Below are 13,906 nucleotides of genomic sequence, written 5' to 3' on the forward strand. Positions count from 1 at the left end.
ACACACCTTGTCAGGCCGCGGCTAACTGGGAGTGACGCCCGGGTGCGGCGGGAGGCAGATCTGAGACCCGTCAATCAGTCTGCAGCCCGTGCAGGTGAGAGGCCGCGCTGGGAGGACATGAAACATTAAGAGGGAACAAAAGTTACTTCAAACATTCTGAGTTTAAGTCATTACGAACCACAGAACAAGACTTTATAGCCAAGCTTATGTTACATATTTATTATGATGTTTTACTGATTTTGTGTAACGAAACCAGAAACAACCTTACAAACTTTCTACATTACATTGCTGGACCGAGTAGGACCTACATATCTACTACTATTAATATAATACAAGCCTTCTATAAAGACTAAAAGGCTGGTCCTAATGTTATACACTAGACTGAAACAATACTAAACTTTACAAATGTACAATAATAAAAAACCCTATTGAATCAATTATACTACGAGACTATAAATACAACTCAGCTAGGCTGCTGTAAATATGACGTTAAACTATATCGCCTCTGTATATTTATACAGGCAGAACTGTGTGACCACATGGGGTCCTGTCTTATTAAGACTTTCGTCCAATCAGCTTCAGCCTGCTTGTCTCCTTACATTCAACACTAAACCTTTTATCATATCTCAGCAGCCGTGAACAATAAGGTAATGCAGGCTAATCGATGGTGTGCATTACACATACATATGCAATTAGAAATGAAAGCCAATGGATATAAGTGCACTGTTGCGTGTATGTTGTGTCCTCTGAGACTTTGTATTGCAATACAAATATAGATGTACATTCATGTACATTCAGCCAATCGTCTATTACGTTGATTAAAGTGCCGGAAGTCATGTGATCGGTTGCTTCATGCCATAGCAGAGCAGATTTCAAAGGATCTCAAGACTTTTAGAATAAGTTTTCTCCCGAAATATATTCTTTATAGTATGTATTGTATAAGTGTTATATGTATATAAAACATGACTTGGTTCCAAGCTTCCAAATTCCACCTGATTAGCTTTCGGTCAGGGAAGCGTGTTACCTTAGCCTCGCGCCTCGCTATCAGCCCCGTGTTGTGATAATTATAGCGACGGGTTATTGGATTTGTTAGAGGTCATTTCAACAGCCGAATCCTACATTAACATTTTAATATCCAGCAGACAGAAAAAGAGAAATTTAAGATGGTTGTTATTAACAATGGCTGTGCCTCGATCTCCATTAATCTGTCAAAAGACAATAAAGACAGGGGCCTTTTATTACGTTCATTATGTTTTAATTTGTCCTCAAGACTATGCATTCTAATAGGCTTGGTCATTTTGTTATTGAATTATTTGAGCATCCACAAGGATCCTCTCTCTCTCTTTATGTATCTCTCTACTCCCCCTTTCTCTCTCCCCCACTCTGTCTCTCTTCCGTATCCATCCACCTCTCTTTATCTTTCTCTCTCTCTACCTCTCTCTCTACCTCTCTCTCCCCCTGTCTTTCTCTATCTCCCCCTCTCTCTCCCTCTCTCTCTTTGCAGGGCGGTTGTCTCTCTAATTATCTCAGCTGGGCTCGGAGCTGGATATAGATTCTGGGAGGTCACGGTCGCTCCATGCTGTGACAATTATCCTCCACTAGCCTCCGTGTTTAAAAAGAGAGCGTTTGGACACATGGCGCCGCGAGCCTCGCAGCCCCATTACTCACAAACCGGGAGTTAGCGGCTGCGTTACGGTGATTCTATAGGTGAGCTGTTCTTCAGGGGAGGATCAGCTTCCCACGTTGGTCATAAACACACCGTGTGTGTGAAACAAGCTCACGTCACCAATTATAATATAACTTCTACAACGGGTCCTGTCAGCATCATCACCTGTTTCTGTTCCCTCCTCACATTCACTCTTTAGTGGGCACCGTCAAGCACAAACAAATGCACACTTACACACACACTTCCAAACACACACACTTCCAAACACACCGCTAGTTGGTGTGTTTGTCCCTTTAGCACGATCCAATTAACTCCCAGCGGGACATGTCCTGGTATTGTACCACACGGTGAACGTCTGTTTTACTGAGGAGAGCAGCTAGACCTCCAGAATCACTCGTCAGAACGTGGAGAATATTAATATCTGGACCGGGTGCTGCGTTTCAGATGTCTACTGAGAGTTTAACGGTTCACCCTCTCCTGTCTTGTTTTGCTACCACGGCATTTCCCTGTGGGGCCTATATATATATATATATATATATATATATATATATATATATATATATATATATATATACATAGGAGTCTAGACAGTACAGTACAGAGACAGGTCATTAAGGAGCAGGTAGAGGTTAGACAGTACAGAGACAGGTCATTAAGGAGCAGGTAGGGGTTAGACAGTACAGAGACAGGTCATTAAGGAGCAGGTAGGGGTTAGACAGTACAGAGACAGGTCATTAAGGAGCAGGTAGAGGTTAGACAGTACAGAGACAGGTCATTAAGGAGCAGATAGGGGTTGGACAGTAGAGACAGCTCATTAAGGACCAGGTAGGGGTTAGACAGTACAGAGACAGGTCATTAAGGAGCAGGTAGGGGTTAGACAGTACAGAGACAGGTCGTTAAGGAGCAGGTAGGGGTTAGACAGACAGGTCATTAAGGAGCAGGTAGGGGTCAGACAGTACAGAGACAGGTCATTAAGGAGCAGATAGGGGTTAGACAGTACAGAGACAGGTCATTAAGGAGCAGGTAGGGGCTAGACAGTACAGAGACAGGTCATTAAGGAGCAGGTAGGGGTTAGACAGTACAGAGACAGGTCGTTAAGGAGCAGGTAGGGGTTGGACAGTAGAGACAGGTCATTAAAGAGCAGGTAGGGGTTAGACAGTACAGAGACAGGTCGTTAAGGAGCAGGTAGGGGTTAGACAGTAGAGACAGGTCATTAAGGAGCAGGTAGGGGTTAGACAGTACAGAGACAGGTCATTAAGGAGCAGGTAGGGGTTAGACAGTACAGAGACAGGTCATTAAGGAGCAGGTAGGGGTTAAACGGTACAGAGACAGGTCATTAAGGAGCAGGTAGGGGTTAGATGGAGAATATATGGAATATGTTGGGTTCAACGGTTATCATGTCGCCTCTGAGGTCTCTGTTGTGTTAAGAATATTTGTCGGCATCTACCACTGTCCCTCTCCCCCCCCAAAACGCACGCACGCACGCACACACGCAGGCACGCACACGCACACGCACACACACCCACGCCCACACACAGACGCACAGACACACACACACACACACACGCACACACACACACTATAATATAAATCTCAGTTCAAAAGGATTAATTGGGTTTACGCCTCTTCCATGGGAGTTATGCCTTTGCTATGAAAATGTCGTTATGAGCATATAGCCGTCACATGCATCATATACCCGTCACATGCTTTGACACAAGCATTTAACTTTTGGGAGTGTTGAACTTTTATATACTTTATTTTTTTCGTTTTTAGATGCAACCTGATATATGCACCAATGAAGTTCAATAAATTAAGGTATTTCAGTGTGTGTGGGAGAGGGAGAGAGAGAGAGAGAGAGAGAGAGAGAGAGAGAGAGAGAGAGAGAGAGAGAGAGAGAGAGAGAGAGAGAGAGAGAGAGAGAGGGAGAGAGAGAGAGGGAGAGAGAGAGAGAGAGAGAGAGAGAGAGAGAGAGAGAGAGAGAGAGAGAGAGAGAGAGAGAGAGAGAGAGAGAGAGAGAGAGAGAGAGAGAGAGAGAGAGAGAGAGAGCTTTACAGTTCAGTCACACTTCATTTTTTACTGCCCTTTGGCTGTTTTCATGAAATATTTCACCTTTAAATTATTCTGATACTAAAGCCCCTCAAACGTAATTCATCTCGTTTGCATAATCCACCGCGCAGTTCCTCTGGCGCTCTACTGCCATCAAGTGGCCAAACCCGGCACGCTTGGGCTCAGGACAGACATCGATTACCATACGGCCAAGGATGTATCCTTGTATCTCCCTATCCACTGCCAGCTGGGTTTATTACGCAATAGGGCTGTCAAAATGCAAGCCTTAAAATCCATCTTAATATTCCTCCCTGTACCTTACCCAAACACCACCTAAAACGCCCCGTTAGTGTGTGTTTGTGTGTGTGTGTGTGTGTGTGTGTGTGTGTGTGTGTGTGTGTGTGTGTGTGTGTGTGTGTGTGTGTGTGTGTGCGTGCGTGCGTGCGTGCGTGCGTGCGTGCGTGTGTGTGTGTGTGTGTGTGTCCTATGATGGCTGGTACTCATAATGGTAATTATCTGTAACACAAAACACGATAAAAGGGAAACAAGAAAAAACATCTTAGATGGAAATATATGTCTTTGCAGACAGATACACCCACACACACACCTTTTATTAAATTAAACATCTGTAGGCACAATATCGACACTATGCTGCCATCTTGTGGCCAGAATCCCCCACTAGTGTGAATGATTAATGATTAATGATGAATGTCCGTCCGCCGACATGGCGAGGCGAGGACGTGGGAAAAACGTTGCGTTTCCTTCTCTGTGTGTTTCTGTGTTTCGGTCCTTTGAGCATTTCGATGTTTTTCCCTGAATTTGCTCTTCTTTTCTGGCTTTACTTAAGTGAGGTCCGTTGCACCGTGGAGAACATTACGCGGAATGGGAATACAACGGCAGGCGCGCGTTAGAAGTTACTTCCAGAACATCAATAGCGCAGCAGATATCTCCATCAAAGCGGAATGAATTCTCCCCTGAACACCCCCTTAACTGCATTAACTGTTAAGGGAGGTAGAGCGAGAAAGTGAGAGGGAGAGCGAGAGAGAGAGATTGAGAGAAGAAGAGAGGGAGAAAGAGAGAAAATAATCCAAGTTGAATTAGATTGTTTGAAGACGATGATGTAATCCATATCCTTTTTTCCACCTCCTCTTCCTGTCCTACTTTTACCCTTCTCCTCTTTCCTCCTTCGACTCTACTCTCATTTCCTCGACCGAATCATCGTCATAATTACAACCGCGCTTCTAAAATGCAGTTTGAACAAAATCGAGCCACATCTGGGGTCCAATTGTGTTGCGTTTGCCTCCGAAGGACCACTCAGCAATATCCATAAAACATATTGCAATACCAGCAAGAAAATTAGCCGTAATGGCGCAGCGTAATGAAAGTACTTATCAGTGGAACCCGAGTCTATTTCACTGTTTCTCCCTCCTCCTCGTTGGGGTTCACCTTGACCTACATTAAGCCCTGGATGTGCAGCCGTCTCCCAAGCCCAGACCAGCCAGTGAACTATCTTTTCCCATTAAGCCCGGCCTCTCACGGGCCGCCTTTATGTCCATGAAACCGCAACAGCAACTATGCTCTTCTCAGTAAATATTACCTTGTGTTGTGGAACACAGAGAGCGCAGCGAGCGGACGTACAGCGGCGCCCCGGGTTCACCGACGTGTTCCGCTGGAATGAGGTTGCAGCGGGCGCTGTGAGGTCACCGCGCCGACGCCGGCTCCGGAGCCCTCGGAGTGACACGCCGCCCCCGCCTCGGTGTTGTTGCTCTCTGCAGGTGGTGCAGGTGGAGTTCGGAGCGGGCGGAGACCAGAGAGCGATCCAGTCTGCAGAACCGCGCCCGGCCACCAGGCGTCCAGGCAGGAGCAATCGCCGTCGTCTGCGTTTTCTCCAAATTGCCGCCCGGCAGCCTCAGCGATCACGTGACCCCCTCGACCTGCTGCTGGAGACGGGGGGGGGGAGGTTTTATTAGGGCCCGTCCGAGTAATGAGCCCGGTGTGTCAAGCTCCTCCAACAATTAGGTGATGATGTGTGCCCGGTGACATGGGGGCCCTGGCAGCCGGCCGGGGGCCGCAAGGGGGGTTAAACTGTCAGCCGTGAAGGGCTCCGGCCCCGTCAGTAAAGACGCTCAGACAAACGAGGCCCCTCAGACGCCGCTAAACGGGGAGCGGCGGGGCCCTGATTTACTCGGCAGGAACACCTGAACAGCAGCGGCGATGCGCCACACAGCGGGCAACACCCCCCCCCCCCCCCCCACTGACAAATAGGTCCGTGGGCGCCATTGCTCGCGGCCGGGCGGAGCCGGACTCGAAGGGCCGCTGTGCGGAGGCGGAGCTCGGAAGGGTTTGTTGGCAGCGACCCAACGCTGCACACCTACAGACGACACGAGGGTGAGGTGATGAACGAGGTGCGGACGGAGGCGACGCTGCTGTTCCTCCTGGATACTTAAACACACATCGTCGTGTTCGCCGCAGTCTTCCTCCGTGTGGGGGAGCTGAGGGCAGAAGTACGGTCGTATCTTTGGGTATTTTCGCCACGTCACCGATACTCGACGGCACGATCGTCGTAGCAGAGTACTAGTAATAGCGTGTATATTTGTGTGTATTTGGTGAGAGAATGTAGTGGTAGTTAGTAGCAGCAGTCGTTGCAAAATAGTACTGCTGTATGCTCCTTCTTCCTCAAACCTGAAGCTGCACTCGCTTTCCCCCCCCCCAAACATCTCGTCTCACTCCTCAAAAGAAAAGTTTGCAGCGCGGCGGTGCCCACGGGACACCTCTTGCTTCTCCTTAACAACACTCCGCATGGTTTCATCTATGTACCCCATTCCAGACAAAGTCTGATAAACGACGTGTTTTGAAGAGAGATTGCGCGATGCCTCCCAAACCACTTGGTTTATTCATTTTTCCTTTGACCACTCCGCCTCCTTAAAGGGCCTTTCATCCACACCGGCTCGTCATTCACCGGTGCTTTTCGTTCTTTTCGCACCACTTCCAGCATTGTGTTATTTTAACGGCAGAGTGTGAAATCCCCATCAAGCACACGACAGACGTTTGGGGAGCAGTGGAAGCAGCCGTCCCAGAACCAAACACCATGCACCAAGGTCAGAAGAGTGAACCTCCGCAGCCAGAGGACATGCTGGAAGGCAGGGCTGGGGATTCCAAGGCTTGGGTATGATAGTTCCAGCACTGCATGTTTCCCCTCTTCCTACCTTTAAAAACCGGTTCTCGTGTTTCGTTTGGTGGGTTTCGAATGCTTTGAAAATGCGTTGTACTGTGTCTTTGAGCATTCGGGAAAAGGCGTGATTTGAATCAACCATATTCATGTTATTCAGGAGTGTATTCTGACTCAGAAGCCGGGCGAGGTACCTTCACAAGCCCATCATCTTTGGGTGACTGGGGAATGAAATTAGTTCTGCTGCATACTCACCGCGCAGAGTTATCATCAACCTCATTTGCTTTCACATTCTGCAGTATTTAGTTTTTGTTCTTAACGATCCCTCTGTACCTTTTCACACCGTGGGGAAAATCAGTTCCTTTAGATGGGAACCCGCGGCAGGGACGCTCCAGGGAGGACGGACCCCCCAGTGGGGAAGTGACCCCCCAGCGAGGACAGACCCCCCAGGGGGGAGTGACCAGGAGTGACCCCCCAGGGAGGAGTGACCAGAAGTGACCCTCCACCGAGGAGTGATCCCCCAGGGAGGAGTGACCAAGAGTGACCCCCCAGGGAGGATTGACCAGAAGTGACCCCCCAGGGGGGATTGACCAGAAGTGACCCCCCAGGGGGGATTGGCCCCCAGAGAGGAGTGCCCCGAAGGAGGAGTGACCCCCCCTAGCGAGGAGTGACCCCCCAGGGAGGAAGAGTGACCCCCAGCGAGTAGTGACCCCCTCAGGGAGGAAGAGTGACCCCCCAGCGAGCGGTGTCACAGAGCCCAACCCACCTCTGAAGAGGGGGGGGAGGCCGTCTCGGGTCCGGCCCCTGGGCGATCCAGAAGCGGCATCCAGGAAGTTCAAGCGTGTCAGCTTGTTGCTTCCTGTTTCCACTTCCCCCACACACACACGCACGCACGCACACGCACACACACACATACACGCACACAGGCACGCACACACACACAGGCACACACAGGCACACACACACGCACGCACGCACGCACGCACGCACGCACGCACGCACGCACGCACACACACAAACACACACACACACTCACACACACACAAAGACACCACTGATGCCCTGTTTTTTTATTATTTGCTAATTCAATCTAACCTTTTCTGATTAGAATTTAATTTAATTCCCTTATGCTGCAATTAATCACAGCGCGATCAATGTGGGCCAGACTTTGTTTTTGAATAGATTTAGGCATAAAGGTCTAGGGTTCATTATTTAAATGGTAATATAAGCAGGATTCAGGTGCCAACATTGCTCTGATGAATCCATTCATCAACCTATATTCCAGATATAAATATTGTGTTATGATCATCGGAAATATGTTCAATTTCATAACTATCCTAGTGTTAGTTAACATTAGTAGTAGCAGGCCCTATAACTAGTGGTCATAGGTATAGAATAAGTAGAAGTAGTCTTATCAGAAGTGGTAGTAGCAGTAGCAGTAGCAGCACTAGTAGTAGTGTAAGCTGTTATAGTGGTAGTAGTAGTAGTTTAATAGTGGTAGTAGTAGTAGTAGTAGTTTAATAGTAGTAGTAGTAGTTTGATAGTGGTAGCAGCAGTAGTAGTAGTTTAATAGTGGTAGTAGTAGTGGTTTGATAGTGGTGGTAGTAGTAGTATAGTAGTGGTAGTAGAATTGTAGAATTAGAAGCAGCATTAGTAGTAGTAGTAGTTTAGTAGTAGTACTGGTAATAGTAGCAACATTAGTCGTGATGTAGTAATAGTAGTAGAAGCTGTCATAGTAGAAGTATAGCAGTATCATAAGCTGTAGTATAGCAGTAGTAGTTGTGGTAGTAGTAGTAGTGGTAGAGCAATATTAGAAGCTGTAGTAGCAGTACCAGTAGTAGAAGAAGCTGTAGTAATAGTAGTAGTATAGCAGTAGTAGTAGTAGTATAGAAGTAGTAGTGGTGGTAGTAGTAGTAGTAGTGGTGGTGGTAGTAGTAGTAGTGGCAGTAGTAGTAGTAGTAGTGGTGGTGGTGGTAGTAGTAGTAGTGGTAGTAGTAGTAGTGGTGGTAGTAGTAGTGGTGGTAGTAGTAGTAGTAGTATAGCAGTAGTAGTAGTGGTGGTAGTAGTAGTAGTAGTGGTAGTGGTGGTAGTAGTAGTGGTGGTAGTAGTAGTAGTGGTGGTAGTAGTAGTAGTGGTGGTGGTAGTAGTAGTAGTAGTGGTGGTAGTAGTAGTGGTAGTAGTAGTGGTGGTGATAGTAGTAGTAGTGGTGATAGTAGTAGTGGTGGTAGTAGTAGTGGTGGTGGTAGTAGTAGTGGTGGTGGTAGTAGTAATAGTGGTGGTGGTAGTAGTAGTAGTGGTGGTAGTAGTAGTGGTGGTAGTAGTAGTGGTGGTGGTAGTAGTAGTAGTGGTGGTAGTAGTAGTAGTAGTGGTGGTGGTAGTAGTAGTAGTGGTGGTAGTAGTAGTGGTGGTAGTAGTGGTGGTGATAGTAGTAGTAGTGGTGGTAGTAGTAGTAGTAGTGGTAGTAGTAGTGGTGGTAGTAGTAGTAGTGGTGATAGTAGTAGTAGTGGTGGTAGTAGTAGTAGTGGTGGTAGTAGTAGTAGTGGTAGTAGTAGTGGTAGTAGTAGTAGTAGTAGTAGTAGTGGTGGTAGTAGTACCAGTAGTAGTAGTGGTGGTAGTAGTAGTGGTGGTAGTAGTATTAGTATAGCAGTAGTAGTAGTAGTGGTGGTAGTAGTATAGCTGTAGGGGTGATAGTAGTAGTACAGGTGGTAGTAGTAGTAGTGGTGGTAGTAGTAGTAGTGGTGGTAGTAGTAGTAGTAGTGGTGGTGGTAGTAGTGGTGGTAGTAGTAGTGGTGGTAGTAGTAGTGGTAGTAGTAGTAGTGGTAGTAGTAGTGGTGGTAGTAGTAGTAGTGGTGATAGTAGTAGTAGTGGTGGTAGTAGTAGTAGTGGTGGTAGTAGTAGTAGTGGTAGTAGTAGTGGTAGTAGTAGTAGTAGTAGTAGTAGTAGTGGTGGTAGTAGTACCAGTAGTAGTAGTGGTGGTAGTAGTAGTGGTGGTAGTAGTATTAGTATAGCAGTAGTAGTAGTAGTGGTGGTAGTAGTATAGCAGTAGTAGTGGTGGTAGTAGTATAGCTGTAGGGGTGATAGTAGTAGTACAGGTGGTAGTAGTAGTAGTGGTGGTAGTAGTAGTAGTGGTGGTAGTAGTAGTAGTAGTGGTGGTGGTAGTAGTGGTGGTAGTAGTAGTGGTGGTAGTAGTAGTGGTAGTAGTAGTAGTGGTAGTAGTAGTAGTAGTAGTAGTAGTAGTAGTAGTAGTAGTGGTGGTAGTAGTAGTGGTGGTAGTAGTAGTAGTGATGTAGTTGCAGCATAAGAAGCTGTAGTAGCAGTGGTATAACAGTAGTAGAAGCCGTTGTAGTACAGTAGTAGCAGTATGTAGCAGTGGTTCAGTTCTTCAGATGACTCACACTTGGATCCCTGTTGGGCTGGAGCCCAAATGTTCCAGGACATCAGCATTTCCAACACACAGCGAGCTGGGAGCTCTGGGGGTGGGGGGGATTATACTGTATCCACGCTTCCATATCCAGCATCCAAACAGAGCCGAGGAACTGAGGAACACGGTCGCCCCGGTCCTCTCTCTCTCTCGAGGACTGCGTCGGAGCACTCAAAGCTAACGTCAGAAGAGAGCTGGCTAGCACCTAGCGCGTTGCTCCCTGGTGTACCCGCTCGCTGTTAGGAGGTCTCTTGTGCGTGCCAGGACGATTCACCCCCTGCAGCACGCTACACTCGTCCTCTATTTGACCAACAATCCATAACTGAATAAAGCAACTTGTACCCGTTATTTGTTTACAACGTCGCGGCGCGCTCTCCCACACACACACCGCTCGCTCGCCGCTGATGAATGAAGGAGGAGAAATAACACAAAGTTACAAAAGAAATTAGAGGAGGACCAGCGCAGGCTGGCGGGGGAAAGCAGGCAGAATGAATTGTCTGCGAGCACTTTGGCTGCCCAGGGAGATTTAAATAATGAACGGAGCCGGCTCTCCGAACAAACAGGATAATTATGGCCTGCAGTCGTCCTGTCACTCGCCTGGCACGGCCGAGCGGAAGGAAGCGCGTTATTATCACCCCCAGTTCCTGCCGGGGGAATTAGGACGACTGAATTGTTTGATGCAAGCGAGAGCCGTCGCCATGGATACACCAAACGAACCGGCCCGATGGAACTGACGGACCGAACCAAACGGCCGACGCAACGACCGAATCCAAACCGTTGACCAAACCAAACCCTCGACTAACAAGTGGACCGACAGAACATCCAACCATTAACCGTCCAATAACAAACCATTACCCAACCCTTAACCAACCACTAACAAACCTCTCACAGTCCAGCGAGCCCACAGGAAGCCAACCACCTTATTGCTGTTGTTTGTCACGGCACAGACACAAGAGACAGACAAATGACAGCAAACACACACACAGGCATGCACACCCACAAACATGAGCGCATGCACGCACGCTAACACCCAACTCTCTTATACACACATACACACCGACACAGACAAACACACATTATGTACAGACGCATAAGCACGCACACACTTTTACACACACACACACACACAGACACACTCAAACACATTACACACACACACGCATACGCGCGCACACACTGATACACACACACACACACACACACAGACAGACAGACAGACACACACATTATGTAGACACACACACGTTATGTGCGAGCACAGTGTGTCCACCAGCTGTATTGATTAGCTGTTTGTATGATAAGATCAATTGATGTAGCGGTGGTTAATTGTCGCTCGCTGCCAGAACAAAGTTCATTGTTTAAGGTTGGCCCGCCCTGGCCCGTGGCCGCCATTGTCCGTCGTCCCGGTGATACAAATTCACAGCAGGTGTGCGCTTTGTCTACGAGGCTGTGATAGAAAACCAATTAGGCTCCCATTCTAATTGGAAGTGTAAGCGGTCAGCGCCGCCAGCCACACCTGGCCCTGTTGCTTTATTGTGATACAGTCGTTTTCTCCTGCGGTTCGGTGGCGAGATTAGACAGAGGGGCTTGGTGGGGGGGGGGGGCGGGGGGGGGGGGGGGCTGGAGCCTTTAGAGTCGGTACCCGGTCCGCACCGGTTCCAGCGGCCCACGCCAGTGGCCCTCCGCCCAACAGATGGTGTCGTAATAGGGGCCGCTTGTCTCTATTAGGGGCCCCGCCCCCCGGTACAGCCCCCCCCCCATCGCCCCCCCCGGGACACAGGGCTGACCTTTACCTCTGACGGCTCCAGACACACCGACACACTGACGTGCAGACAGACGTGCAGCCAAAGGCCACAGGGCCCTCTGTACTGTATATACTGTATATATCTGGCCCCCATTTATCTCTATATCGACATAAATATAGATGCATTGTTTTATATATACATATGTATATATCTGGCCCCCGTATCGATATATCTCTTCATCTATATATATATATATATATATATATATATATCCCGCCATCAAATACATTTATTTATACTTGATTACACAGAGCACCAATTCAAACGGAAATTATGAAACAATTGTATATTATGAATATATATACATATAAATATGTATGTTTACTAGATATTAAGATTCAGAGTTTATTTTATGACATCTTATTGTACAATTACACGAGAGTAAAATTCTTAGGCTTGGATCCTCAACGGTTGGAGAACAGCAACAATACAAGATGACGATACAAGCAAAAACACTAAAATAAGTTAAACACTACTATGTTGTTGAGGAGTCTGTATATATAGATATAAATATATATATATACAGACTCCTCAACAACATAGTAGTGTTTTACTTATATATATATATATATATATATATATATATATATATATATATATATATATATATCAGTGGCGGCTGGTGGTTTTTAAAGTGAGGGAGGAAGGACTGGCCGCTTGGTTGCCATTGGCCTGCTTGCACTGTTGGTGTATGGTGGTATAAGAATGTGAGACTCAAGTTGTTTCAGGGTGTTTTGGTGAACTACAAAATAGCAGGGAGGGAGTTATGTGAACAAAATGTACACAAAGCCACCAGTGGCATCACTGTAATTTGAGAAGGAAAGGATGCAAAGCATATTAGTCAAATCAGGCCTACTATTGATTTGTAAAAGTAAATAAAAAAATCTGGGCCTATTATTGGGCCTATTTTTGCCCTCACTGACTGAAGTTATTTAGCTATGTTTATTTTCAGTTACAATTGCTTGTAATGCTACCAGTAAGTCATGCGTACCTAGCAAACCATGTAGCACTCACAACACTGACGTTGCCATTACTTCTGATGACCTTGATTTTGGGAAGTGGTCTACCTCTTTCTGAATGAATGGAATGGTTTTTGTAATAAGACGTTAACAATTTCTTCCGTTTCCAATGTTTCCATTGTGCATTTAGGATCTCGCTATCGCAGATTTCACTTGCTCTGCGTCTCTCAGACTGAGCACCGCGGCAATGCAGACCGGGTTTGTTATCGACAGCGTTGCCAGATTGGGCAGATTTCCCGCCCAATGATAATTTTTCCAGCCTAACATGGTTAAAAGTAGCCCAATTGGGTGGGAAATCGGACCAATCTGGCAACACTGCTCAACATCCAGGGATCCTGCTTATTGGTTCATAGCGCAGACGGATAGATTTTTGCGCGAATCAGACCCCTTAAGGTCCCACCCACTCAGAGGAGGATTTTCCTCCTCTCTCCCATTGAAACCCATGTTATCCACCGGCCGCCAGTACTTTCGGGAAAATGAATCGGAGTGAACGGCGGCGGAGGGAGGACGTTCCTCCCTGAAGTAATTGTCAATAGGCGATAGGGGGTGCTAATGTCCCTTTACCCAGGGAAACGAACATTATATATTCAAAGGCAATAAAGTAGTCATATTTAAGGGCATTAATTCATTACAATAGTCGGGGCAATCTAAATTTTTTATTCTCAACAATGTTAGGGAGGATCTTCCTCCCTCTCCTCAATGGAGAAGCCTCCACTGATATATATATATATATAACACTCCTATGTTGTTGATATTTAATCGTGATTAATCAAATTAATG

The 13,906-nt window shown here is 47.0% G+C and overlaps 1 protein-coding gene across 1 annotated transcript in view; it reads right to left on the reverse strand.

The window, feature by feature from the left end:
• LOC115547199 (mucin-2-like) overlaps nucleotides 1-9,726 on the reverse strand; it is a gene marked incomplete at both ends in the record, with an annotated part of 211,274 nt that extends 201,548 nt beyond the window's left edge. Inside the window, 2 exons of the mRNA XM_030361204.1 lie at nucleotides 8,960-9,516; nucleotides 9,584-9,726. Of these exons, the coding sequence (XP_030217064.1) occupies nucleotides 8,960-9,516; nucleotides 9,584-9,726 (700 nt within the window). The remainder of the gene's footprint in view (nucleotides 1-8,959; nucleotides 9,517-9,583) is intronic.
• Between the last annotated feature and the right edge of the window lie 4,180 nt (nucleotides 9,727-13,906).

Source organism: Gadus morhua, chromosome 7 (genome assembly GCF_902167405.1).
Source record: "Gadus morhua chromosome 7, gadMor3.0, whole genome shotgun sequence".
Lineage (NCBI taxonomy): Eukaryota > Metazoa > Chordata > Actinopteri > Gadiformes > Gadidae > Gadus > Gadus morhua.